The following is a 26,267-nucleotide window of genomic DNA, read 5'->3' on the forward strand; positions in this document are numbered from 1 at the left end:
CAAAAATTTAAAAAATCAAGTAGGACTAGAACGTAGATAATGAAAAAGATCAGTTTCTTTTCCATTTCTCAACGTTTTAAAAGCTGCTTCCTTTGGTATTTACATCCATTTGTCTGATTATCCTGTTATTCCTTTTGGTTTTAAACATTATCAGGTGGATTCCTTTCTACTGTGGAACATGAATCTTCAGATCTCGCCCATCCGAATACACACTTCTGTTTTTCCTAAAGTTAATACTGCCTTCTTTGACGGCTTGAAACTTTGAATACACACACACACACACACACACACACACACACACACACTTCTCTTAAACTCTGGTAGAGCTGAAAATATCCTCTTCATACAATAATACGTCAGTTTTGGTTTGTTTGTTTTGTTTCTCATCCTTCCTGGAGCCTTTCATATTCTTCTGTTCTCACCTGGACAGTTGCTCAGTTGTCAACCTGGCCCTTCCTTTCCCCATCACTCCGCAAGTTCCCTTCATCTCTCTCCTTGTTGGATGTCCTGTTTCTTGGATCCTACATTTTCTTCCTTCCTTCCTTCCTCCCTCCCTCCATCCATCCCTCCCTCTCTCCCTCTCTCTTTTTTCCTAATTTTGAATTGTGGGTAAATCTATTTAACACAATTTGCCATTTCAACCACCTTTTAAAAAAGACTTTATTTATATATTTGAGAGAGCTAGAGAGAGAGAGAGAGAGAGAGCATGAGAGCATGAGCGTGGTAGCTAGGGGTGGGGGGAGAGGGGCAAAGGGAGAGGGAGAAGCAGGCTCCCCACTGAGCAGGGAGCCCCACAAGACTCGATCCCAGGACCCCGGGACCATGACCTGAGCCAAAGGCAGACGCTTAACTGACTGAGCCCCCCCGGCGCCCCCAATTTCAACCATCTTTAACTGAACAATTCAGTGGCGTTGGGTACATTCACAATATTGTACACCTACCATCATTACCTATTTACAAGACCTTTTCATCGCCTCAAAGAGAAATTCTGTAGCCATTAAGCAGTAACCGTCCATTCCCCCTCCTCCCAGCCCCTGGTAACCTCCAATCTACTTTTTGTCTCTAGGGACCTGCCTATTCTGGATATTTCTTGTAAGTGGACTCACGCAGTATTCGTCCTTCTGTGCTTGCCTTATTCCACTTGGCACCACATCTTCAAGGTTCTTCCATGTTGTGTAATCCTTTTTTATGGTTGAATAATATTCAGTTGTAGGGCTAGACCAAGTTTTGTCTACCCACTCATCTATCGACGGACACTTGGGTTCTTTCTGCCTCTTGGCTATTGTGAATAATGCTGCAGTGAACACTGGCAACAAGCATCTGCTTTCAGATCTTTCAGGCGTATACTTAGGAGCGGGATTTCTGAGTAATGTAATTCTAGGTTTAGCTTTTTGAGAAAGCAAACCCCTCCTCAAGCAGCCAACCTGTTTTCCAACCTGTTACATTCCAACCAGTGGTTTCTCCACACCCTTGCCAACAATTGTTGTTTTCCAGTTTTGTGCTGACAGCCATCCCGGGGGGTGCGCAGTGGTAGCTCATGGTGGTTTGGATTGGCATTTCCCTAATGACAAATGCTGTTGAACATCTTTTCATGTGTTTGTTGGCATTTGTACATCTTCTTTGGAGAAAGGTCTAGGCAAGACCTCTGCCCATTTTGGGGGGGGGTTGTCTTTGTTTAGTTTTAGGAGTTCTCTCTATATTCTGGATATTGAACTGTTGTCAGATGGATAATTTGCAAGTATTTGCTCCCATTCCATAGGTTGTCTTTTCACTTTCTTGATAAAGTCCTTTGATGCACAGAAATTTTTCATTTCGATGAACTTCAGCTTGTCTTTTTCTTTTGTTGCTTGTGTTTTTGGTGTCACATTTAGACTTCACTGTCAATTCCGAAGTCATAAAGATTTACCTCTAAGTTTTATTCTAAGGGCTTCGTGGTTTTAGCTCCTATATTTAGGTCATTGATCCATTTTGAGTTCCATTTTTATATGGTATAAGGTAGGCATCTAACTGCATTTTTTTTCACATGTGGAGATCCAGTTGTCCCAGTACCATTTGATGAAGAGACTGTTCTTTCCCCATTGAGTGAACACTCTTTTCAAAAATCAATTGGCCATAGATGTTTGGGGTTATTTTTGAACTCTCAATTCTCTCCAATAGGTCTCTATGTCTGTCCTTATGCCAGTATTACACCGTTTTGATTACTTTATATTTGCAGTAAGTTTTGAAATCAGAAAATCTGAGTCCTCCAACTTTGTTCTTTTTCGAGATTGTTTTGGCTTTTAGGGTCCTCTTGCTAGTCCATATGGCTATGAGGATTGGCTTTTCCATTCCTACAAAGAAGGTCATTGGCATTTTGATGGGGTTTGAATCTGTAGGTTACTTTGGGTAGTGTTGGCATGTTAACAATCTCAAGTCTTCCTAGACATGCACACAGATGTCTTTCCATTTATTTAGGTCTTCTTTAATTTCTTTCGGCAATGGTGTGTAGCTTTTAGTATATAAGCCTTTCACCTCCTTTAAATTTATTCCTAGGTATTTTATTCCTTTAGATGCTGTTTGTAAGTGGAATTGCTTTCTTGCTGTCCTTTTTGGATTGTTTGTTGCAGGTGTTATAGAAACACAAGTGACTTGATTTTTGTGCGTTAATCTTATACCCTGCATCTTTGCTTAAATTATTGGCTTTAGCAGATTGCTTGTGGATTTTTTTGTATATAAGATCATGTCATCCATTTATAGAAATAGTTTTACTTATTCCATTCCAATTTAGGTGCCCTTTATTTATTTCTCTTTCTAAAAAAATTTTTTTAAAGATTATTTTTTTTTTTTTGAGAGAGAGAACACGGTGTGGGAGGGGCAGAGGGAGAGAGAGAGAGGGAGAAAGGCAGACTCTCCGCTGAGCAGGGAGGCTGACCTGGGGCTCCATCCCAGGACCCGGAGACCATGTCCTGAGCTGAAGGCAGACGCTTAACCCACTGAGCCACCCAGGTGCCCCTCATTTCTCTTATCTAATTGCTCTGGTGAGAACTTCCAGTACAATACTGAAAAGCAGTGGTGAAAGTGGGTTTCCGTGTCTTGTTCTAATCCTAGGAAGAAAGTCTTTTATCACTGAGTATGATATTAGCTGTGGGGTTTTTTTGAAGATGCCTTTTATCATGTTGAGAAAGTTCCCCTCTATTTCCCAGTTTTCTGTTTTTACTGTGAAACGGTGTTGGACTTTCATAAATGCCTTTTCTTCATCAATTGAGATGATCGTATTTTTTCCTCTTTCATTCTAGTAATGTGATGTATTACATAGACTGACTTTCTTATTTTGAACTACCCTTGCATTTTTGGAATCTTCCTCTTTTTTGACTTATTCTCTCATTTAAAAAAAAATTTTATTTATTTATTTTTGTGAGGGGAAGAGAGAGAGTGAGCATGAACTGGGAGGGGGGAGAGCAGAGGGAGAACCAGACTCCCTGTTAAGCAGGGAGCCTGATGTAGGACTCGCTCAGAGGACCCTGGGATCACGACCTGAGCTGAAGGCAGATACTTAACCACTTAACCCACTGAGCCACCCAGGCGCCTCTTATTCTCTCATTTTGATGGAGCACATCCTTTAGTGTCTTTCTGAGGAAAGGTTCGCAGGGGATAAAAGTTAAACTCTGTATGTTTGAAAATGTTCTGCCTTCACATTTGGCTGGGTACAGAACTCTAGCGTGGAAATAATTTTCCTTTGGAATGGTGAAGATGTTGCTGAACTCTTTTGCTTCCAACACTGCCATGGAGTTCAATGCTATTGATTCATGTTCCTCTAGATGAGACCTTATTCTCTGGAAGTTTTTAAATCTTCTCTTTGTTCTCATTATTCTGATATTTCACAATAATGTAGCTTAGTGTCATTCCTTTTATATCCATTGTGTTGGGCATTCAGTGTAACCTTTTAGTTTGGAGACTAGTATCTTTCCACTCTGTGAAATTTACTTTTTAAAAAATGTTTAAAAATATATATATATATATATATATAGAATTTCTCTGTTCTCTCTTATTGGCATTTGTTAGTTGTATATTGGACCTCCAGCTAGTCCTCTAATTTTATTATTCTTTCCCATTTTTCATTTCCTTGTCTTTTTCTTCTACTTTCCAAGCAATTTCAACTTTATCTTTCAACCCGTGTGTTGAATTATCTCTGCAATCAATTTTAAATTTCTCCAAGTCCTTTCTTGCCTCTCGATGTTTCTTTTCCTTTTATAGCGGCCATGGCCGGTAGAGGAATAGCTTCCACAAGTGGAAGTATCAATTCTTCTACTGTGATGGGTAGGAAAGAAGGAAGGATGGATATGGGTGGGAGGAGACTGGCAGATGAGGCGGCAGGAAGGTGGGTGTACTCCTTCTGATGACTTCCATTTTCTCTGTAATATAGATGATGAACACATATTTGAGACAACAGGGAGGGTAATGGGGCAGGCATTTGAGGAGCATGGAAAGGGAAATCAGAGGTAACCCCTTAAAAAACCCAGCTGCTTCCTGGGCAGCCCTGAGGGTCCACACTGGAGCCGGAGAACATCATTCAACTGTAGCACCAATTGCCTTAGTCAGATAAGCTCCTGGTAAAGGTGTGGAGAAGATGGGCTTGGACAGCTTGGTGGTTGGTATTCTAGCTGCGTAGTCTGGAAGGGCAGCAGGGCAAAGAAATTAAGGATACTGACAAGAAGGGGGTTGATGTGATTGGACAGGGCATTTCTGCCACTTTTCCGTTTGCTCACAGTCTCTGGGAAACTTAACAGAGTCTAACTGTTCAACTTGGCATCTCCTACCTGCAAGTTTGATGTTATTTTATTTTTTTAAGATTTCATTTATTTATCTATCAGAAAGAGAGCAAACGCAAGTGCACACGAGCAGGGGGAGTGGCAGGCAGAGGGAAAAGCAAGGAGCCAGATGAGGGACTCGATCCCAGGACCCTGGGATCATGACCTGAGCCAAAGGCAGATGCTTAACCGACTGAGCCACCCAGGCGTCCCAGTTTGATGTTATTTTAAAAACTGGAGGGCTTCATTGAATTTTCTGCCCCATCCATTTATAAACTGTCAAGGATCCAGCCTTTTCCACGCTGTTTTCTGGGGGTTCCTATTGTTTATGTTTCTCAGTGTAGACAAGTATACCCACTTATCTTTATACTTCGTTTCTTATCTTTAAAAATAGAATGAGGACCCCCAACAACAAAGAGAATGCTCTGTTCTCTTCAATAATGGCACTATTGCTATTCGTTTTGTGTTTTCTGGATGTTTTACCATGAAAATAGAAACAGATTCTGACTACATATCATCCAGATGTTCAGTTTATTTATGTTGTTTCAATACACTGACAAAACACCAGTTTGTAAATTTTTCTCCCGTAAGAGTCAAGAGTCACTTTATCTTAAGCCAGAGATTCTCTTAAAGACACATATGCACGTCCATGCGCGTGCGTGCGCCCACACACGAAAAGTACAAAAACAATTCCACCAAAGTGCATGTGAATGAAAGTGCAAACAGGCTTCATTTTCAAACTCTGGGATCATTCTCTCTGCTTCAGAAATTAAACAGAAAGGTCCTCACTGACCTAAGCCAGGGTTGGGTGCAGCTGCCCCGGGCCAAAGTGTAAGCGGTGTCTGCTGCCGAGAGCAGGGCAGTGGCACCAACTCCCTCCCTCCACCTGCACCCCCGTCAACGTGGGAAGATCTCATCTGGGGACAGGATGCGGGTGAAGGGGCAGAAGGGCAGACTGCTTTCCCCATGTCTCTGGTTTCTTTCCAAAGAGTTTGACGTTGGTGCAGGAAGTGCTGAGGTCTCCAAGTTCGGAGGCCTGGGGGCCCTTTTCTCAAGGCCCTTCATGAGTCCGGCCTGCCTTTCCCGTAGGCAAGTGCTAGAACTGTGGCTGGCAGAACTGTGGCTGGCAGAACCGTGTGGCACAGCTGTCCCAGCCCTGCTCCCCGGGAGTGGTGAGGTCCCGCAGCTGTGCGTCCTTGCTTCCCTCTCCTTACACCACAAAGCCAGTCTCTCCTCAGTTTCAAAGAGGAGCGGACCAGGCCAAGGAGCTGGTGAGTTTTGCCACCACCCAAGCGAACCAAGGGAGAGAGGCTCAGGCTGGCTCCTCCTGACTCTTGGCCAAGGGAGCAGCAATGCAACCTCTAAAAACCGGAGCCTCAGCCGGAGGCAGGGCCTGCCCACTTTCTTCCCACAAAGGTTGTGCTCAGAGCTGCCTCTAAGGGCCGAATGGGAAGGAACATCAGCAGTCCTATGGGAGTTCAGCGGGGCAGCTGAATGGCTGCCCCCGCAGAGCTGTCTGGGCCCGTGTGAGAGAGGGTCACCTACCGGACTGCAGCAGGAAATCAACAGAGCTTTGGGTGTCCCACTTTTATAGGGAAGATAAAGCTTCATATTTTAACAATAATAGCCCTTGACATTTTCCCAACACTGAGCCTCACAGATGCACCTGTCAAACACTCCTGAGGGTCCCTTGGGGACACACACACACCATGTGACTGAGGAAAGGGGCCTGGCTCCGCACCCTGCAGGCCCCTCGCAGCACCTGGGGCCACGGGAGCCTGGCAGCTGCTCCTCACCTCCTGTGGGGCCAGCTGCTGCCGGGCCCTCTGCCTCTTCCCCACCCTGTCTGGTTTGGCAGTGGCTCGGTGGAGGCTAGGCCCCCACTTGGACAGAAAGGTCAAAGTCCCAGAGCCCCGGGAGGCATCTGGCTGGCAGTGCAAGACGGATGGAGAGTAGTAAGAAAGGCTTACGGGACACAGAGAATTCAAAGATAGAAGAGTTCACCTTCCCAACTCCCAACTTCAAGTGGGTTTTGTAAGACTCCTTAAAAGCAAGACATTTAAGGGACAGGTCGAAAGTGATGTTGTGAGGTATGTGTGCTAGTCAGAGCGGCACATTCCCATGGCAGGAGGCCTGGCAGGCGTGGGCAATACCTTGGCTGAGATCCCTGGCTGCAGGGAAGGATGCTATGCCCAGCTTCAGGGACCATGATGCCTGCTGGAGCTGCCCCTCTGGCCAAAGACCCGAGATTGTCTGACATACCCTTGGGCTCCCGGGAAGGGTATATGGGGAACATATGTGGAGCCTTAACCTTTTCTGCGCGGGTAAAACAGGCTCTAACCACCCGCTCTGCTGGAAACAGGGCTTGGCGTGGCCCACTAAAATGCCAGCTGATCCGGAACAGGGCATGCTTAGGAAGGCATCCTGGCTTGGAATCCCCCACTTCTGAGCGAAAGGGAGAAATGCAGCCAGAGACTCCCAGTGGATCCTATGACAACCTGTTTCTGAAGCCCACCCATCTAAGGGGGAAGAGCCAGTGGGGTCTGTGTGGGCTATGTCTGAAGGTCCTGCCCAGGAAACCAGACAGCAGAATGAGTACATATGTTTGTGGCTGGGTCACTTCTTGGTCAGAGCCAAGGAAAGAAAAGCACGGAGAGAGGCCCAAAAGAAATGAGCCTCTGACCAGAGGACTGACGTTCTACCAGACTGTCCTTAACCACTAAGAAAAAGACCCTTTGGTGATCACATAAGTCAGCCGGAGGCAGGGCCCCTCCAATCTACTGCACCGGTAATGTTCCCCCAGCCCAGTCACACCCTCACTGGTGTGCCTGGTGGCGGATGAGCCCCAGGACTCAGGGGCTAGGACTCCTACGTACCTTGTAGGAAGCAGCCCCGGAGAGAAGGAGGACCACCCCTGGTAAGACGTAGAGGGTGGCAGGGGTATGGGTGGGATATGAGGAACTCAAGTCGGAAAGGAAGCATCAGCTGCGGAGGGAGGCCCAGCTTGGGCGGGAGGTGAGCCCAGCCCTGAGCCACTCACTTTAAGGTGTCATCGGCGTTTTTGAACATGACAATGGCGTTATAGATCTTCAAGGCCGGACCAAGCTTGACGCTCATGATCTTCACAATGTCCGCCTGTGTCAGCAAAAGGAAGGCCTCGCCGTCAATCATCTGAGGGGTGGGGGGAGGGAGGTGGAAAGCGGAGAAGGTGGAGAGGACCATGGGAAGGAGTGGCGGAGAGGTGGGGTATGTGTGGGGAGTGGGCAGGGGAGAAAGAGAATCGGAGTCAAGGATGTGTGGGGGGCAGGGAGGAGGACAGAGATGGGAAGAGGAAGGGAAAGGAGAGAGGAGGGAGGGAGAAAGGAAAAAAGGAAGATAGCAATGGGGACAGAGGACAGAGATCTCCGCTGGCTGCCCCACGTTCACACACATACTCTTTCTGCTGCCTGGTCTGATGTCAGTGTGTGTGTGCTTAACGTCTTCCGAGTCCTCACAGACAGCGCCTCAAAACACCTGCTATTGCGCTGCCCCCACAAAGCCCTGGGTCAGTGTCTGTGCTGCTGGCAGGTCAACACGCAGACACTGTGGACACGCGCAGGGGATGCGGTGTGATGTACACAGTGTCACCTACGAGCTATTCTTGTGGGGGCGGTGCTGGGGGGAGAGAGGACGGGAGAGTGATTTAGTCTGAATCTGGGAAGAATTTCCTTAGCACCATCAGGGCCAACCGCCAGACTGGACGGACTGACTACCCACGAGACCATCCGTCCGCTTTGCCCTAATTTCTCACTCATGACACATCCCTCTAATGACTGGTCTGTGTCCCGGCCGGAGAGAATCTTGACGTGTGTGTCTGAATGCATCGGTTCAGCCCGACAAAGGCCACTCCCTGGAGCACGGACCAGATCCTGGGAAAGGTCTTCCTCGGCCCTCACAAAGGTCCTGCTCCCCACTGAGACTCCATCTGATGCTGGCGGTCCACTCTGTGCCCCTGCTGGCCACTGCTTTTGTTTCCCAGACCATGCTGAGCTGAGATACGCAGCAGGTGCTCTGACCAGGGGAAGATGCTGGAGGACAAAACTCTTGCGTGGTTCTGGGGTTGGCTGAACGACTGCACTCAGAGAGCCCTGATTCATGACTAGAGGAGGGAAGGCGTCTAATGGGAGCCACCCGGTTCTATCTCGTGAAACAGGGGTGGTGAAGGTGTGGCTTGGCTATCACATGACAAGTTGCATGAGACTGGAAAGGCTTACTGATATCAGAGATGACAGAATCAAGATTTAAAACAATGAGACTATGAAACCAACAAAATAACATTTAATAGGGATAAATGTAGAGTTTTACATTAGGTTAATAAAAAAAAAAATCCAGTGGTACAAGTAACAAACTGGAAAATGTGGTTAGACTATAATGGGTAATTGATATAAAAGGCACTTGGGGACTTTCATGACCTCCAAACTGGTGGCTACAATGTAGATAGAGCAAACTTAATTTTTGCTAAAAAAAAAAAAAAGGAAAAAGAAAAAAGAAAAAAAATATATAGGGTTTGTATCTAGGGGAAGAGAAAACAACCCAAATATGCATTAATAGGAGAAGTGCGGGCTAGTCATAAAACGGAGCACGACTCGGCAATACAAACGGACAGACTCCTGGTATACACAGCAACACAGGTGAACGTCAGAAACAGTACACCGAGTGAAAAGAGACAGACACCAAAGAATAAAAGCTGTACCCCCATTCATGGGAAGTTCAAGAACAGGTAAAACTAACGTAGGGTGCTAGAAATTAGAACAGGGGCTGCTGATGAGGGCAGGGACTGACAAAGGGGCCAAGAAAGGACTCTCTGGTAGGACGGAAATGTTTTATATCTTGATTGAAGTACTGGGTTCAGGGTGTATACATCTCACAAAACTCGTGGAACTGTACTTTGAAGATGCGTGGATTTTGCTCCATGTACATTTTTATCTCCATTAAAAAACATCCTGGCATTGGCTCAACTATTCTAACAAGTGTGTCACTGCGGTGAGTGCGGCTGATAAGGGGCGGGGGGTAAGAGGGGAGGCTCGGCATGGTGGGGGGGCGGATGGGGAATCTCTGTACCTTCCTCTCAATTTTGCTGTCAATCTAAAACTGCTCTATAAGAATAAAGGCCTTTTAAAAACAAGACCAAAAAGCACGTACGGGAGAACTCAACCAGCGTGTTCTGTGCTGGTCAGAAGGCACCTGAAACCAGGGTACAGCTCTGAACACATACATTTGAGTAAGATCGCCAGCCCAGGAGGCAAGCACCCAGAGTGGGGCGGAGTCTGTGAGCTCCGCCACACGAGGATACTATGAAGAACTGGCTGTTGGGTCTGGATAAAGAGATTCTTCTCGGGGGAACAGGAGCAGACTTCTTTCTTATGGGCGCCTGACCTGCAGGGGCCATCTATGGGGAGCTGAGACTATGCTTTCCTGGGTGTAGGCAGATGGATGCGTGTATTCTTTGGAAGGAAGATGTAAACAAACCCCAAGGTCCCTTCCAGTTTCAAACTGCGTAAGTTAGGAGAGTCATGATAAAGTTCTTTACTTAAGGACTTACGGACGACTATTAAGAGTCAGAACCACCACTGAGCCCCCACTGTTCCAGGCATTCTTAAATACTGATAGGATTTGTGTATTATTTTATAGCAGACTAGCGATACAATTATACTGGACATTCTGGTACAAGGATCCATTCATCACTTCCGATGCTCACAATGGCCCTGCAATGTTGTCATCGTTATAGCCTTCATAGTACCTGTTTTATCTCATTTTATAGATAAGAAGATGCAGACTCAGACATAGTAAAGAGCTCAAACTGGCAGCACTGGGATTCACACCCACACTGTCTGTAAAGCTAGGGTTCTTTTATGTACAACTCACTGCTTCTTATCCTTGGTAAGCTTTTGGGTCTTGGTATTAAGTATAGGTTAGGATCCTTGCTGTGAAAGGCAGACCTATGCCATTCAAGACCCACTTTAACTTACTGTCCCTAGTGAGCTAGGTTTGGAAGACAAACTGGGCGGAGAGCAGAGGAGTGAATGGAGCCCTGTCTCCAAGAGGCATTTTCCTTCCTGCGGTGATCTGAACATAGGGTTTGCAAGCTGGGCCACGGTCCATACCAGATTTTTCCCAGAGACGTGGGTCACTGTGACCAGTCTCCCACAGGCAGGACAACAGAGGGCCCTCCCTAGCAGGGGGCAGCGCTGCTGAGGGCATCTGCTCCCTGTCGCCTCAGTGACTGACCCTTCTGTCCCCACTCTGCACCTGCACCTCACCTCATCTTTGAAGAGTCGTGCCTGGTCCTCACAGCCGGTCAGGGTCTGAACGAAGCCGAAGACCTTAGAAACCAGAGAAGCACGTGTTGCCAAGGGGATGGGGGCTTGGGAGTGCAGGGGGGAGGCAGGCCCAAGTGCACTTGGTGCTCTCTGGGCTTTGATGGTGTCGTTTTTCTTATTAGCCTAAGAGGATCCTTGTGTCTCTGCCGCTGAGTGAGCAAGGTGGGGCCCAGGTGAAGTGTCTCTCCTACTAGACTTGCATGTGAACTAGCTGCACGTCCCTCCCCGCATCCGCCAGGGGAGGCCTAGCGAACCATGTCTCAGCCCCTGCCAGGCACCAACCGTGGACAGGAGGGTGGGGCAGCAGATGGTGTCAGGAGCAGTGTCCACCTCGGCCTGACCATGGCCTTTCCTGAGCCCTCCTGCAGGGTGTGGTGAGAAGGCAAAGTAGGGGAGAGGAACAGGGACAGGTCCTCGCTCTCACCTCATCAATGGTCCACTTGGCAACTGTCGAGGCCGAGATGCCCGCCACTCCTGGCAGGAGCTTGCAGTGCTGCTCCCAGCACACGGAGAGCGAGCGGTCAGGGTGGGCCGACAGGGCTGACATGAAGAGGGACTGGTGCATGGCGTCGGTGGCTAGTGCTGCAGGCAGAGGCAGAGGCTGGCAGGCTGATGCTGAGGACTGGGCTGGTCCCCGAGGCCCGCTCATACCCATGTCCCTCGGGAGGGCCACGGCCCCCTTCTGAGAGTCTTGCAGAGCCACGAGGGAGGGAGGCACTGCTTGCTCCCCCTGGTTAAGTAAGTCCCTCACTTTACAGACTCTCGGGAGTCAGCTGTTAGGAACGACGCCAGCCCCATCTCTCTAGGCTACCTCACCCTGGGCCCCACAAGGAGATGCCGTAGCATTCCCGACCGTTCGCTAGATACCCCGCATCAGAATGGCCTCCAACAGCCAAGAAGCTCAGCCCCGGCAGCAAAAGCCCAACTGTTTGCCCTCCTTTTCCTGAGACTTTTTGGGGCCTGACCAATTGTCTCAGAGTCCGGTGAATTCTGTGTGGGAACCCACCCTGCAAGCTGCTGTCCCTGCCTCCAGCTCTGTTCCTCTCCCCTTCCCCCACCCCAGCCTGGTCCGGTTGGCCCCCTGCGTACTCTGGCACCTAGAAGGTGATCTCTGACCCGCTTGCCAACTCCACGCTGCCTGCCGCTCTGCCTCCCGATCTGTTCCTGCAGTCCTGGCTCCTGGCCTCCAGCCTCGGCTGCGAGAAGATCTCACGAGTGGTGCTGCTCTGCTGGGCCTCCTCCCTGGCCAGGCCTGGCGCTCACCTGCCTGGACTTCAACTCCCTTTGCTGCTCTGACAAGCCTGGCCCCTGCCTACCTCACCAGCCTTGGCAGGCCTTGAGCCATGTGGTCACTGTCCCCTGGGGCTTGCCCTGCCTCTCTCTGCCCATAGTCCAAGAGAGCTGCCTCTTTGCTGTTCACTGGGCGCCAGTTCTAGACACGTGGCTGCAGCTCGCCATGGCCCCCTTCTCACGGGCCCTTCCCTGCTCGTCACAGACTGTCCTTCCCTCACCCTTTGGCCCCTTAGCCTCAGCCTTTTACCCTGACTCTGCACCTCACAACCAGCCCCCGAGCCTCTGGGATCCTATTAGCAGCCGCACCTGCTGTCCTCTGCAGCTCCTCCCTCCTGCCTGCTGCCATCCCTGCTCGTCAGACCCGAGCCCAGCCTTCGGCAGCAGGAGGAAACTGCTACCGTGCACCGCTCAGCCAGCTCTCAGCGCCGCCGGCCGCACGGGCAGCCTCTCCCCTGGCAGCTTCGGCCACCAGTGCTTCATCTCCCGGCCACAGGTTTGGCCTCCTGCCTTTGAGGTCCTGTTTCTGGTTCTCCGTGCACCCGCTGAGGAGTCTTGGGGGACAAGGCCAAGAGGCTGTAGGAAGCTTTGCTCCTTATCTTTCCTTCCCAGAGCACAGGATGGGAGCTCTCCCAGGCAGTCAGGGTGTCCTATCAAACGGCAAGCCAACTAGGGGCAGGTTAGAAGCTGCTGGGTTTTTGTGTGGGGTTTTGTTTTTGTTTTTTGGCCTTATAAACAACAGAAATGTATTCCTCACAGTCATGAAGGCTGGGAAGTCCAAGATCAAGGCATCAGCAGATCTGGTACATGGTAAAGACCCACTTCCTGGTTAACAGACAGCCAGCTTCTCCCTGGGTCCTCATACAGTGGAAGGAGCAAGGGAGCCCTCTGGGGTCTTCTTTATAAGGGCACTAATCCCATTTGTGAGGGCTCCACTCTTATGACCTAATCAACTCCACAAAGCCCCACCCCCTAATACCATTACACTGGGGATTCAGTTTCACATATGAATTTGTGGGGAGGTCACAAACATTCAGCCTATAGCATTATTATTATTATTATTATTATTATTATTATTATTATTATTATTATTATTGGGTAAGCCCTTCCTCACCTTCTCTGGGCCACAGCCTCAGTCTCTGGAAAGACTTGACTTCCTGAGTTCTCAGGATGTTTCTGGAATGAACACACAGGCACGCGCCCTCTGGTGGTCAGAACCTGGCCTTGGATGAGAAGCTGGCCAGGTCCCACAGTTGGGTAAAAGAGGCGCCCACTACAGTCCCATCCCCAGAAGTCCTCACTCTGAGGGCCAGAGGCTGGCCAACCCTCTCCTCACTCGAGCCCGAAGCTGCAGGAAGTGCCTTCTGCTTCCACCAAGAGGAGTATGGAATGGCAGTACGAGGAGGTCAGCCACACACAGGGCTAATATACCAGTAGGTACTGGGGCTAAGCCCTTTACTTGACCTCTTCACTGAAGCCTCCTACCACCTTCTGAGGTGGGCACATTAGCAGCATTGCACAGATGAGCAAGCTGAGGCTCAGAGAGGGGGTCACCTTCCCGAGGTCTCGCACAGCCTGTAAAATGCTGTCTGGGTGCAGGGTGCAGAGACTGTTCTTGAAGAACTGGAATAGCTTAAGTCCCGCCCACAAACTGTGCACTGACCCAGGTGATGTCCCATGGTCTCTTCTAGCCTGAAAGACGGTGGGCATTCGACTCAACTAAGGCAAGGTCCCTAGTGCTCCTGCTGTGTATCAGGCCCCGTGCCAGCGGCTGAAGACGTGGGGTGACTCTGTCACCCAGTGGAAGGCTCAGTCACCTTGTCCCTCCCTTTGGAGCATGGTAGGGGCTTCACTGTGTTCCCCCCAAATTCATATGCTGAAGCCCTCACCCCCGGTACCTCTGAGTGGGGACTATACATTTAATCCATGACCAATGTAGGGCTGAGGGGCACCAACACCCCACGCAGTCAAAAATCCACGTATAACTTTGACTCCTCCCAAAACTTCACTACTTATACCCCACTGTTGACTGGGAGCCTTACCAGTAACATCAATAGTCAGTTAACATAGATCTGGTATGTTGTATGGATTATATACTATATTCTTATAATAAAGGAAGCTAGAGAAAAGAAAATGTTATTAAGAAAATCATAAAGAAAATACATTTACAGTACTGTGCTATAAAAAATCCACACATAAGTGGACACACGCAGTTCAAACCCCTGCTGTTCAAGGGTCAGCTGTATTGGGAGATAGGGTCTTTCAACAGGTGATTAGGTTCAAATGAGGCCATTAGGGTGGGCTCTCATCCAATCTGGTGTCCTGACAAGAAAAGCAATTTTGGACACGCGCAGTGAGACACCGGGAGCACACAAACACAGGGGCAGACCACGGGAGGACACGGCCAGAAAGTGGCCACCTGTGAGCCAGGAGCGAGGTCTCAGAAGAAACCAACCCTGTGGATACCTTGATCTTGGACTTTTCGCCTCTGTAAGCGTGAGAAAATAAATTCCTGTGGGTAAGCCACCGAGTCTGTGGCACCTGGTTGTGGCACCCAAGCTAAGCCAAAGGAGATGGAGGGGTAAACTGACGTCTGGGTTAGGGGCTCTCTCTCTGTTATATCAGCAGCACAGAGCAGAGGTCAGACCCGAGTCTGAATCCCAGCTCTGCCCCGCACAAGCCGAGTGACTGCACCCTCTGAGCCTCCCATTCCTCTTCTCTCAGAACAGAATGGTGTCCACGTTACAGGATGCCTGTGAGGGCCAGGTGCTCAGTAAGCACTGTTGCTAAGTACTATTATTTCAAGAACTTGACACCTGAAAGAAGTATTATTCATGTCTTCGAATGAGACTGAGACTCAGAGATATTAAGTGACTTGCTGAAGGTCACACCGCTAGAAAGTGAAAGCCAGGCCTCCCTCGCAGGAGGCCTAGAATCCAGAGGAACAGAGCTGGAGGGCATCCTCCCACGGCACAGTGGAGAACCCGAGGCCCAGAGAGGCTCTGTGTCTCATACAGACTCACAATAAGGTCTCGGGTGAAGTGGGACTGGAACCTGAAGGGACTCCTGTGCTCTCGCCACTGCTCTGTGCTCTGCAAGGATGTGAAAGCAAGACGCGGCTTCCCTTCCAGTTGCCCCCTCTAGGTCCCCCTCGTGACTCATCCCACCAATTACTAAGCACTCACTGTGAACACTTTGTGGAGGGCATGGGAGTAGAGGACTTACTCGGGAAATCTTCCTGTGGGATCTTCGGATACTTTGGAGGGCGTCCAATCCTGGAGAGAGAGGGACCCGGTCCATGGCAGGGAATCAGTGTCTGGCCTGGCCCAAGAGGACACGAGGCCCTGCACCCTTGCCCTCCGCACCGGCCATGATGGCGAGGCTTCTTCCTTAGGGAGAAGCCTGAGAGGTTCCTCTTACGGGCCGAGGCCTCGGTGTCAGATAATTCCGCCTTCAGCCGACTTTGGTTCCTCTCAGCCAGTGGGCAGCCCGAGAGGCAATGGTGAGCTGTGAACTTGCCTGTGACGTGGCCAGAACCATCACAACCAGGAGTGGGGCACTTCCTGGGGAAGAGGAAGAAGAAGTAGGCTTAAGTTGGGCTGAATGCACTTGTTCCCACTGAGCCCTTCCCAACAGTGGCCCCATTCAGAGAGTGTTTTGAGGAACCCTGATTGGCCACACACCCAAGGTGTAAAAAAGCCCCTCTCTGAACAATGCCCGAGGGTCTCTTAGCAGGAGCCCTTCACTCACCGGTGGTGAAAGCTGTACTTGGAGGTCCTAGTGTGTGGCAGGCTGCGATAGCTGAGTGGGGGACAGCCCCCAGGAGAGGCAGAGCTGGGCTCTCTGGGTCCTGGGGGAGGAAGAAGAAAAGAGTTAGCATAGGGTCCTGGGTTGGGGATAGGATGGGGACAGGAAGGGAAGGAACAGTTTCTGTGGGGAAGGTCAGCACCTAGGAGTTAGCTCCGCAGCTATGGGGACCCTAACCGAGACCGTGACATCATTTCCTGCTACTGAGTATCTGCCCCTCTTTGGGGAATGAGGGCTTGGCTTTCACACACTTTGTTGAAACCCCAGCCCATGCCCTCTGTCTCTGAGAGGAGAACCCCGGCGGAGAAGATCAACTCAGAACTGGAGTGGGCACGGTGGCAGCTTGGAAGCCACATCAGGCACAATTATGTTACTCTGTTTGCTTCCCTGTTTCATTCTATAACTTTCTTTAGGCACTATTCATGTTTGGAGGAACAATCAAGAAGGATCAACACCCCATGTGTCTTGCAGCTGAGCGGTCCGATTACCTGACCTCCCACCCCAGCTGCAGGGACCAGGATTTTATTTAAGGGAACCTGCTTTCCTTAGCAAACATAATGTCTGCTCTGTGTGGCTCTGCTGGATGCTGAGGGAACTCCCCAGGTGCATAACTCTCTCCTAGGCACGCGCTCCTAAGCGAGCTTGCCCCTGCACATCTCAGTAGCCTAAACCCAACAACTAGGGAAGCCAGAAGCACGGCTCAGTGTAGCAGAGACCACTGAGGCACAGAGGATGGGGGATCCCAGAGCTCTAGTGTGGGCACTAGAGCCCACCTGTGCGTGACGGTCAGAATCCCCTGGGCAAGCTACAGGAGGGGGACTGTCAGAGGTCACAGGGTGGGGTCGGACATCAGCAGGGGAGGTTCAGAAGGGTACACACGGAGAGGAGGCTGGAGGGGATGCCCTGTCTTGGAGCACCAGCCCGCGGGGTGGATGTCCGGGTGGTCGGCGTCAATCCAGAAGTCATAGGCATGACTCCAGCCATCAAAGTGGAGCTGGGGAGGAAAGGCCATTGGAGGTCAGGCGTTTCTCATGGAGCCCGGCTCAGCCAGGAGGTCCTCTAGGCTCCAGGAGGTTCTCCCTGTCCCTGGGACCTGTCAGAAGCAACATCCTGGATTGGAAGAACTAAGTGGCCAACCTCACAATAACCCACCTCCACCACCACATTTTTTAAGGGCTTCACTCATTAAGTTACTGGCATCTTCCATCAATCCATGCCCACTTGATAGGCTCAGAGAGGGGAAATGACTGGTCCCAGCCCACAAAGATTAGTCACAGATGAGGCTAGAGTGAGACCCAAGACTTCAACCTTGAGCGTAGAGTTCTCTTCCCTACAACCTGCAGCCTCCTTTATGTCTGGCTCATGCCATGCCCTTGACCTCTAACCAGTCTACAGAATTCCTGCCCAAATAACCTGTCCACTCCCCTAGCCCAAGGGGCCTGGAGCCACCTTTATCCGATGGTCCTCCACATCCTCCACGCTGGCCACGCGCACCAGGGCTGGGTTCCTGCGGTCCACGGCCTCCAGTTTCATGTTGACCAGGAAGCTGTGTGGGGGGCGCTGCAGGGGGACAATAGCCTTCAGGCCAAGGCCCAGCTCAGTGGAGCCGAGGCCCCAAGGAGGGAGCCCAAGTGCTGTGCCTTACAAATTGTGGCCTGCCAAAGGGGGAGCACTCCATTTGGCTGGCTGAGTGCTCCATGCCTTCCCAGAGGTCAGCTGAGTCAGAGAGAGCTGACTCACCACCTTGAAGGCCCAGGTGGGCACAGCAGAGGCCCCGGTTTCTTCCAGATATTTCTCCCAACAGAAGCTATCAGGGTCTGGGTAGTCTGGAAGAGAGGATGAGAACAATGTCTAGGCACCCTGGGAAAGGACGGGAGTTCTCTCTCCCCAAACAGGACCAGGAGCATGGAAGGGGTACAATCCCCCCCCCAACACCACCAGAGCCAGCTCTTGGCAGGGGCTCCTCAGGCGGAGGGGTGCTAACCAGAACCAAGCACATCATCACCCCACAGTTCACAGGGCAGTGTGGGAACCCTGGCTCCCACTCCCCTTCCTTGGCCCCGCTGCTCCAGCTCCAGCCCCAGCCCCATCTGAAACTTTCCTTGCTTTGGACTCCTGCTCCCATGCTGAGGGGGGTCATTTAACTCTCTTCCTTAAACCTCAACAGAGTCGGGGGTTGACAGGTCTCTCCTAACATCAAAGACTTCTCAACTCCCAAGCAAAGAAGATAAGGCTCCAGGACACTTCTGTCCCCTCACCCAGATCCTAAAGACCCAGCTAATGAGGCACTGCTAAGGGATGGGAGGAGAGGGCTGCGGGGCCAGGCCCAGGAAAGGGCATTTTCTCAGGCTGCAGGGTCACCTTGTGGGGGGGTGAGGGGCTTTCCTTGCTTCTGGCACCAGCCCACCGGGTGGATGTAGGGGCTGCTGGGGTCACACCTGAAACCGAGAATACTTCACTGTCCCGAGTGACACTTTGAGGACGATGACAGCATGGCTTCAGTGCCCACCTTCATTCTGCTGCTTAGTGACAGCTACACAGATGGCTGATAAAAAAGTCAGAAAACTGCAGCATTAACTGCAAACCCTAGGACTAATATTGAAGGGAAAAGCATGAGATACAGCGGCTTGCTCATCCTAACCTTGGTATTTTTAGATAAAACATCTAATATTACGTTGTGTTTCTTAGGATACAGATCAAAGCCACAGGACTGACCGGAGCAAATATCAACGTCAGGACCAGTCAGGGGCCACATGGTGCCTGAGGTCTGAAAGTACTGCCTCCGGCCCTGGCCACCCCCTCACCCCCAGGCCAAGTCTGGGCACCCCCACTACCAGTAGTCGTAAGTATCATCCCAGTTGTCAAAGTGCACTAGGAAGCGGCTGTCCACCACGTCGGTCACGCTGGCCACACAGACGAGGGACGGGTTCATGCGGTCCACTGCCTCCAGCTTCATGCCCACCTGGAAGCCCAGGGGTGGAGAGCTCTGGGGGCAAGAAGAGGGGCTGCCATGTCCAGGTGCAGGCTGGCTAGCACGAACCCAGAACCCCCTGGCACAGGAAGGAGTAGGTTCTCTAGGAGTCACGCCTGGGGTGGGGTGGGGGGGACAGGGGAAAAATCGGCTAAGAGAGAGGGTCCCTCCAGGGCAGAATCCTAACCCCCAGCCCTGAGCCACGTGGGAGCTTCTGGGCTCCAAGCTGTGCTCCCAGGAGGCCTCACTGTGGTGGAAGCTGAGTGACAGGCAGGAAGCTACACATTCCCCCCAAGACTCTGCCCCCCGGGGTCTGCCGGGGTGAGCACGAGCCTCTCTTCCCCGGACGAGCCTGCCAAGCTGGCACTGAGGCAGATGGGTCAGCGGTGGGGGGCTGGAAGGGAGGAGTTGATGTGAGGTGGGGGAAGGGGAGGAAGGCATAAGCTTCAAAAGCTGGCATCTCACCCATGAGATAGGCACAATCATCCCCATTTTATAAGTTAAATAACTTGCCCAGGACCACAGTGCTCGTCAATGGTGGGACCAGGATTTGAACAGTTTGACTCAAAGTCTGCATTCCCTGTTCTAACAGTGGGTAGACCACCCCCAGTCACCTGGGAACCCGGGGCCAGACCTCGCTGGGGGACTAAGTGTCCCAGTCTGCACAGCACGGTGGCCCTCTGACCCACGGGGACCCTGTACTTTTGATATGCTGACGACTTGGATGGGGATTCCCTAAATCTCTCAGACCTTTGGCTGGAGATCAGGAGCTACTTCCACTGCTGGATAAAGCTGCCAGCTGCCCTCAACAGAGAAGAAGACAAGCAGTGAGTATTGGGACTGAGTGGGAGAGCCATGGTGTTGGTCAAGGGACCAAAGAGCAGCTCCCAGAACAGAGGCTTGGGCTTTACACCAAGAGCTGCAGAGCAAACCAAAGCAAGAAAGGAGAACGGCGGCTGAGATGGTGGGCCAGGGACTCACAGAGCCTGCTTGTGCTCGGAGGAGAGGGTTTCTGCAGTAGGGTGGAGGGGAAACTGGGTAGAACCTATAACCAGCTCCCTCTCTGGCCCTTGGCCCGCCCAGAGCGCCCCTCCCGTTCTCTGGGACAGACCAGAACAAAGCTGAGAGCACTGGCCGGTGAGCTCCCTCCTGATGAGTCAGGACAGCCTGGCCAGCGGCAGGGATCTGTCCCAGGGGGTGGGTGTCCACTCTCGCTCAGGGGCACTCACGTGGCTCTGACTCACGAACAGGTGCTTGGGGGCGGCCTGGGCTCGTGTGCTGCGCAGGTACGGGCTCCAGCTGAACTCCTCCTCCTTGTAACCTAGGCCCCTCGGGGGGAAGAGGAGAGCTCCCTGCAGACAGAGGCTGGGCCACGGCAGGCCTAACCCACACTGAAGCACAGAATCCGGACGGCCCAAGGGCCTCCCAACCCTCAAGAGCCTGCTCGGGGAAACCCTGCTGAGGTGGGACGTGACCTGGGTAGACACCCAAGGGCAAGGGCAAAGCAGAAGCCCTGGGGCCTCGTCAGAGTAGGATTCAATGAAGAGAGGCTAGCTGTAGAACGGGGAATAAGGAAGGGGACCCACGGGGAAGAAGGGAAGGTCACTGTGAGCAACGCAGCTAGGCCTTACCTTTGGGGGGCTGCAGCTTGTGCCCAGTCTTCTCGAACCAGCCAGCGGGGTGAATGTCAGGGGAGTTGGCATTGATCCAGAAGTCATGGCACTCGGAATACCCATCAAAATGCAGACGTAGGCGGTAGCCACACACCTAGCCCCATGACAGGGAACCACAGGGACTCTGATGCCAGCAAACACCCACTCCCTTTCCCTCACCTCTTCTGGCCCAGCCTGGTGGTCTTGAGGGTCTTGAATGCTAGCAGGTTCCCCAGCCCACTGCTCTTCCCCCCATCCTGAACCTGGCCCCGTGCTCTCCCATCCCGCAATGAGGGCAGATCATGTACTCATGAGCCCTGAGTTCTGGGTGTGAGACAGGTGGAGTCTATGACATCCTCCTGCCCCTTTGAGCCCTGGACAGAACCCCAAGGGCACCTACCAAGGCTCAGGCCTGTTCAGGGCCCCTGATGGCCTTTCCTTCTGCTACTGTCTCTCACTGCTCTCACTCACACACTGCTCTGACCTCACCAAGCTGATGGCAGCTCCTTGAACTTGGCACCGCTCCATGCCCCAGTATTTTTGCTGGTTTTGCCTCTTCTGCCTGGAACACCTTACCCATTCACAACTTATCCCTCAACGCTTGGAAGGAGGACCTTCCTCTGCGAAGCTCCTTCTGCCCCCTCGTGCCACCCTGCTCAACATCTGTTGGCCAACCCCACCGCCCCCCTGCCGTGGCATGTCACAGATGTGTTTATCTCACTGACTCCCACACTGTGAGCTCCTAGAGGACAAGATCTTGGTTGGAACACACACCAACATCCCTGCCCTCGGGACCTCTCCTCCTTAGGCTCCCCCAGCACTGAAGGATACAGCATTCAGCATGGTCACCCTGCCCAATACTTTGGTTTTTGTCCCTTTTTTAGCTTTCTGTGTGTTCCACCAAAGCCCCTGGAGACTGTGCTTTCTGAGGGCAGGGCAGCATCTCCCTCATCTAAGCCAGGCCCTCCATGCCCCCAGCAGTCCCCGTCAGTCTACTGGAAGAGACATCGCCACAACGTGGGTGCAAGTCTCTGCTCACCTCGGCCACGGTGAGGACGAAGTACATGGACGGGTGTTGAGGGTCGATGCCTTCCAACTTCATGCCCGGTCTGAAGCCATTCTTAGTATGAGTGACTGCCTGGTACTGTCAACGCACAGATTGGAGAGGACCCAGCCTCCATCCAGCCTTATCCTTGCCTAGTGGGCTTAGGGTGAAGGAGCTGCCTTTAGGCCCCACCCGCCTCATATTACCAAAGGGGTAACTTATTTGGGGATCTTTAGTGCAGGGATCCAGAGCAGGACAGACTAGCTTCCAGGTCCTCTGAAAAATGTGGGCTAAGTCAGAGCTGGACTTAAGGGCTCCATATTACCCAAGCCATGGCAAGATCAGCGTACAGACCAGAATAGAAGGTCCCAGGATTCAAAAGTCCACAGGGGCACTGATGGGTGAGCCTGGGTCCCACCCTTCTACTTCCTCCTACCCTCAAAGCCTCTCAAAGTGAGCCCTTTTCTACTCTGGGACCCTAACCAGCCTCTCCCCCTTCCATTCCGCCAGTTTTTTTTGAGGGATAGCAGACACACAATACACCAGAAGGCCTGAATTTGGTGGTGAGTTCCTGGACTGGGCATACAAGCTCTTCCCAGGTAGAAATTATCCGACTCACGTCCTGGAAGAGGCTGACAGGGGCAGTGACAGCCTTCTGCTCCTCGAGGTAGGACTCCCATGACCAGCCTTCCTTCTTCTCCCCTGATGCTGCGGACAGGAGACAGACAGATTGACCCCTGGACTGCTCCCGACAGACTATTCTCAGTGTCCCCCGACTCAACTCTACCTTACCTCCCAAACAAACCCTCGTCTATGCTTGCGTGCTGCCCTCTGGGCCCTCCCAGCCATGACGGCGCCAGACACGGGCTCAGACCTCAGGCGAGCCTCCGTCTCCAGTGGGGCTACGCCAAATTCTGTCCGCCCTCATCCCCAGGCCACTGTCAGAAAAAGTACTTTGGACTGCAGAGCACGTAACTGAGGTTACAAAGTCTCAGTCACAGAGGGACCCTGTTCTCTGACAAAGCTGAGTGACAAGTCCTGAGCCGGAGGACTTCATCGCAGTGCCACCTAAGCTCACGGGAGAGAAAACATGGAAGGAGGGAGAAATGGGGGAGCAAGATCACACAGAAATGAGAAACTCTCATTTTTCAATTCTTCTTCCTCTGAACACGCAGAGGTACACACAGAGACACAAGTACGTATACGTGTGCTTGGCGTGCCCAAAGAATAGACAGATTCTATGGCTCTCCCAGACATACGTACGCCATGTGTGCACGCATGTACACACACACACACGCATGCATGTGCACACACGCTGCGGTCAGGGCCTACAGCCCTCGGAGCCTCCAGGTCCTGGGGAGGGGGGAGACGAATTCCCCTGCAGGAACTTCAGGTTAGCCTGCAATGGCTAATAGCACAGAAGAGAAACATCCTTTAAGAACTAGAATAGCTGGCAACGCGTAAGGTAGGCTCACAAGGTCAGCCTGGGCTGCCTTCAACTGAGGGCCACAGACAGTGAAAGAGGCAACTAATTGCAAAAATCAATCCATATCCCTTGGGTAAATAGCTCCAGCTTCTTCTAGTAACTTTTATGCCTCCATTTTGTCATCTGCAATAAGCAGACAACTTCATCTACCATAGGGAGTCGTTTGGAGGAGTCAATGAGATGCTGTGAGTAAAAGATCCTCACGAAATGCAAAGCTCTGGTCTTGAGTTTCTGGGCTTCCCAGGGCTCCATTAAGTCTGTCTTATCTGGATTCCAGCTCTGCCGTGCTCTGGCTCACTTGGCTACCGCCGTGGATCACTCGGATGTGGAGGGCTCTGTCACTCACAGAGAAGCTCTCTTCTTTAGTCGGAACCTAAGTGGCTAGAAGCATCTCTCTAGGGGCTGCCTGTGTTCCCTGGTCACTGTACTGAGCCTTGAGACACCAACCATCTGACCCAGCTGGACCAAAGCAAGGATTTTCTTCATCAGCTGATCCACCAAGCCATCAGACTCTCTCAGAGACCTATACAGACACACCAGCCTAGAGCACATCGCTTCCCACTATCCTTTGTCCTGCGTGAAATCCGGATTGTCCCTTGAACACATCGCCTACAGTGTTCCCTCAAGAGACCCTCGGTTCTCCCACTCAGCCTTCCTCCAGACATACTGAGCACACCAGGGCAGAGAGTAGGCTTCAGGACGCCAGGCCTGGCATTGTCTCTCTGTCTCTTGCCACTACAGTTCCACATCATCCTGTATGATACCTCTTCACTTTTTCCAAATCACCACTACTATCACCAGTCCTTCACAATACCCATCCCCTTCTCTCTAGACGACACTCGCTCCTCATTCTTCCTGAACCATACCACGAGCCACTTGTCAATCTCACCAGGCACCTCTGCCACTCCTTGGTCCTAACTCCCAAATTCATCTTCCATTGGCCATACCCCAAAGTGGCCAAGTCCTAAGACCCCTGGGCCACAGCACAGACCTCTGACTTCATCTTCTGTCCCTTAACCTCCGAACCCCCAACCTTGCCGTTTGCCTCCCTGAGCCTTTACTTATCTGGATTCTCTTCACTAGTTATGATGCATAACAAGGATACGGACTTCACAGTTTGTCATCAACACCACTTCCCTTTACCTTGACCTTTCCTTTACCACTGAGTGGTACTTCCTGTGTGCCAAGGCTGGTCCCAGAAACTGGGGGTACGGGGATGCCTCAGACGCTTCACATACATGGTCCCATTTGATCCTCACACAATGTCTTGAGGAGATAGGTAGGATTCATAGTAATCCTTTTCACAGATGAGAAAAGAGATTAAACGGAATCCACTGGAAAGGGGCCTGCCTGCTAAACCTTTCAGTCATGATTAGTCCTCCCCTCCCTGACCAAGCCCTTAGCCTCCTCCAGTTGCCTATATCCTTTCTCCACGGTGAACAATGGGCTGAGCTCTTAGGCACATCCTCCAGACCAAATAAGTCCCAAAGCTCCTGTGTGTGGTTGTACTGTTTTCGCGCTCGACACAGATGCCCAGCCAAGAGGGTGAATGTGGGCTGAAATACAGCCGGGGCTCCTTGCTGAGCTATGTGGCTGAGTCTACTACGAAGAAAGGTTGCCTTTTTCTAATTGGGTCTGCTCAGAAAGGGCACCGTTTTACAATGTGTCCCAAGGTATGGTATAGACTAGCTGCAGTATGGATCCTCTCTTGACTTCCAGAAATGCTCCGTTGCTTGTTTCTGCTTCCTTAGACTAGATGCTCTTGGCTAGCATTTTCTTCAGCTAGCTCGGGCTGTCCAAAACCAAACTCATAACTGCTCTGCCAAAGCTTGTGGCCTTCTCTGTACAGTCTATTTCAGTCTGTGGCACCAGCATCCATTCAACCAGCCACATAAGCCAGGAACTTGGGACGGATCCTCTAGGTCTCTTTTTTCTCCCCCAGGCTCCTTCAGTCCCTGAGACCTGCCAACTCCAGCTCCTAGCTAGCTCTCAAATCTACCCCCACCTCTCCATGCTCACCGTTCGTCTCGGTTTGACCCTGATTCCCAGAGTCTCTGGACTGATCTCTCTGCCTGAGATTCAGTCTATCACCAGAATAGTTCTAAAATAAAACTGGTTTATTTCTTTGCTTTAAAGTCCACGATAGCTTCTGACTTAAAACCAAAAAATACAAAAATCCAAACATCTTTCTGCAGCGTACAGAGCTCTTCATGAGCTGGCCTGATCCTGCATTTCCACACCCCTGTGTGTTCTGTGTGTGTGCGCATCCTAATCCCTCTGCCTCACAGATCCTGCCCCCACCCTGTCCCATCCTCCTGTCTTCTTCTCATCCTTCAAGACCCAGCCATAGCTCTGGCACCTAGCACAGGGTTTCACACAGAAAGACGATCACCAAATGTTTGTTAAATGAATGACTAGGAGGATGGATATATGCATATATGGATGTGTGGATGATTGAATGTATGTGGATGCATGGATATATGGATGCATGGATACTTGGATGCATGAATGTAGGGATGTATGAATGTAGGGATGCATGGATGCTTGGATGCTTGGATACTTGGATGCTTGAATGCATGGATGCTTAGATGCATGGATGCATGGATGTATGGATGCTTAGATGCATGGATGCTTGGATGTATGGATGTATGGATGCTTGGATATATGGATGCTTGGATGTATGGATTCATGGGTGTATGGATGCTTGGATGCATGGATGTATGGATGCTTGGATGCGTGGATGCTTGGATGTATGGATGCTTGGATGTGTGGATGCTTGGATGTATGGATGCATGGATGCTTGGATGTATGGATGCTTGGATGTATGGATGCATGGTTGCATGGATATGGATGCTTGGATGCGTGGATGC

General features: G+C 51.3%; 1 protein-coding gene across 9 annotated transcripts in view; it reads right to left on the reverse strand.

The window, feature by feature from the left end:
- Positions 1–657: 657 nt before the first annotated feature.
- The window catches only part of L3MBTL1 (L3MBTL histone methyl-lysine binding protein 1), a 38,170-nt gene continuing 12,560 nt past the window's right edge, over positions 658–26,267 (reverse strand). The window contains exons 8-23 of one of the 9 annotated variants that reach the window (XM_045804648.2): positions 22,531–22,619; positions 21,906–22,010; positions 20,846–20,981; positions 20,444–20,535; positions 19,078–19,229; positions 18,605–18,681; positions 17,984–18,069; positions 17,693–17,803; positions 17,123–17,237; positions 16,187–16,286; positions 15,802–15,999; positions 15,662–15,711; positions 11,571–11,728; positions 11,087–11,149; positions 7,828–7,922; positions 658–4,391 (exon numbers count right to left, since the gene is read on the reverse strand). In XM_045804648.2, coding sequence (XP_045660604.2) covers positions 4,181–4,391; positions 7,828–7,922; positions 11,087–11,149; positions 11,571–11,728; positions 15,662–15,711; positions 15,802–15,999; positions 16,187–16,286; positions 17,123–17,237; positions 17,693–17,803; positions 17,984–18,069; positions 18,605–18,681; positions 19,078–19,229; positions 20,444–20,535; positions 20,846–20,981; positions 21,906–22,010; positions 22,531–22,619 — 1,838 coding nt within the window. In that variant the 3' untranslated portion in view covers positions 658–4,180. Of the gene's footprint in view, positions 4,392–5,304; positions 11,150–11,570; positions 16,000–16,186; positions 16,287–17,122; positions 17,238–17,692; positions 17,804–17,983; positions 18,070–18,604; positions 18,682–19,077; positions 19,230–20,443; positions 20,536–20,845; positions 20,982–21,905; positions 22,011–22,530; positions 22,620–26,267 lie in introns of those variants that run through there. The other 8 variants (XM_087853567.1, XM_045804650.2, XM_087853569.1 and 5 more) reach the window with 8 other exon arrangements.

This window comes from Ursus americanus, chromosome 22, assembly GCF_024610735.1.
Source record: "Ursus americanus isolate L20-20 chromosome 22, mUrsAme1.1.p, whole genome shotgun sequence".
NCBI lineage: Eukaryota > Metazoa > Chordata > Mammalia > Carnivora > Ursidae > Ursus > Ursus americanus.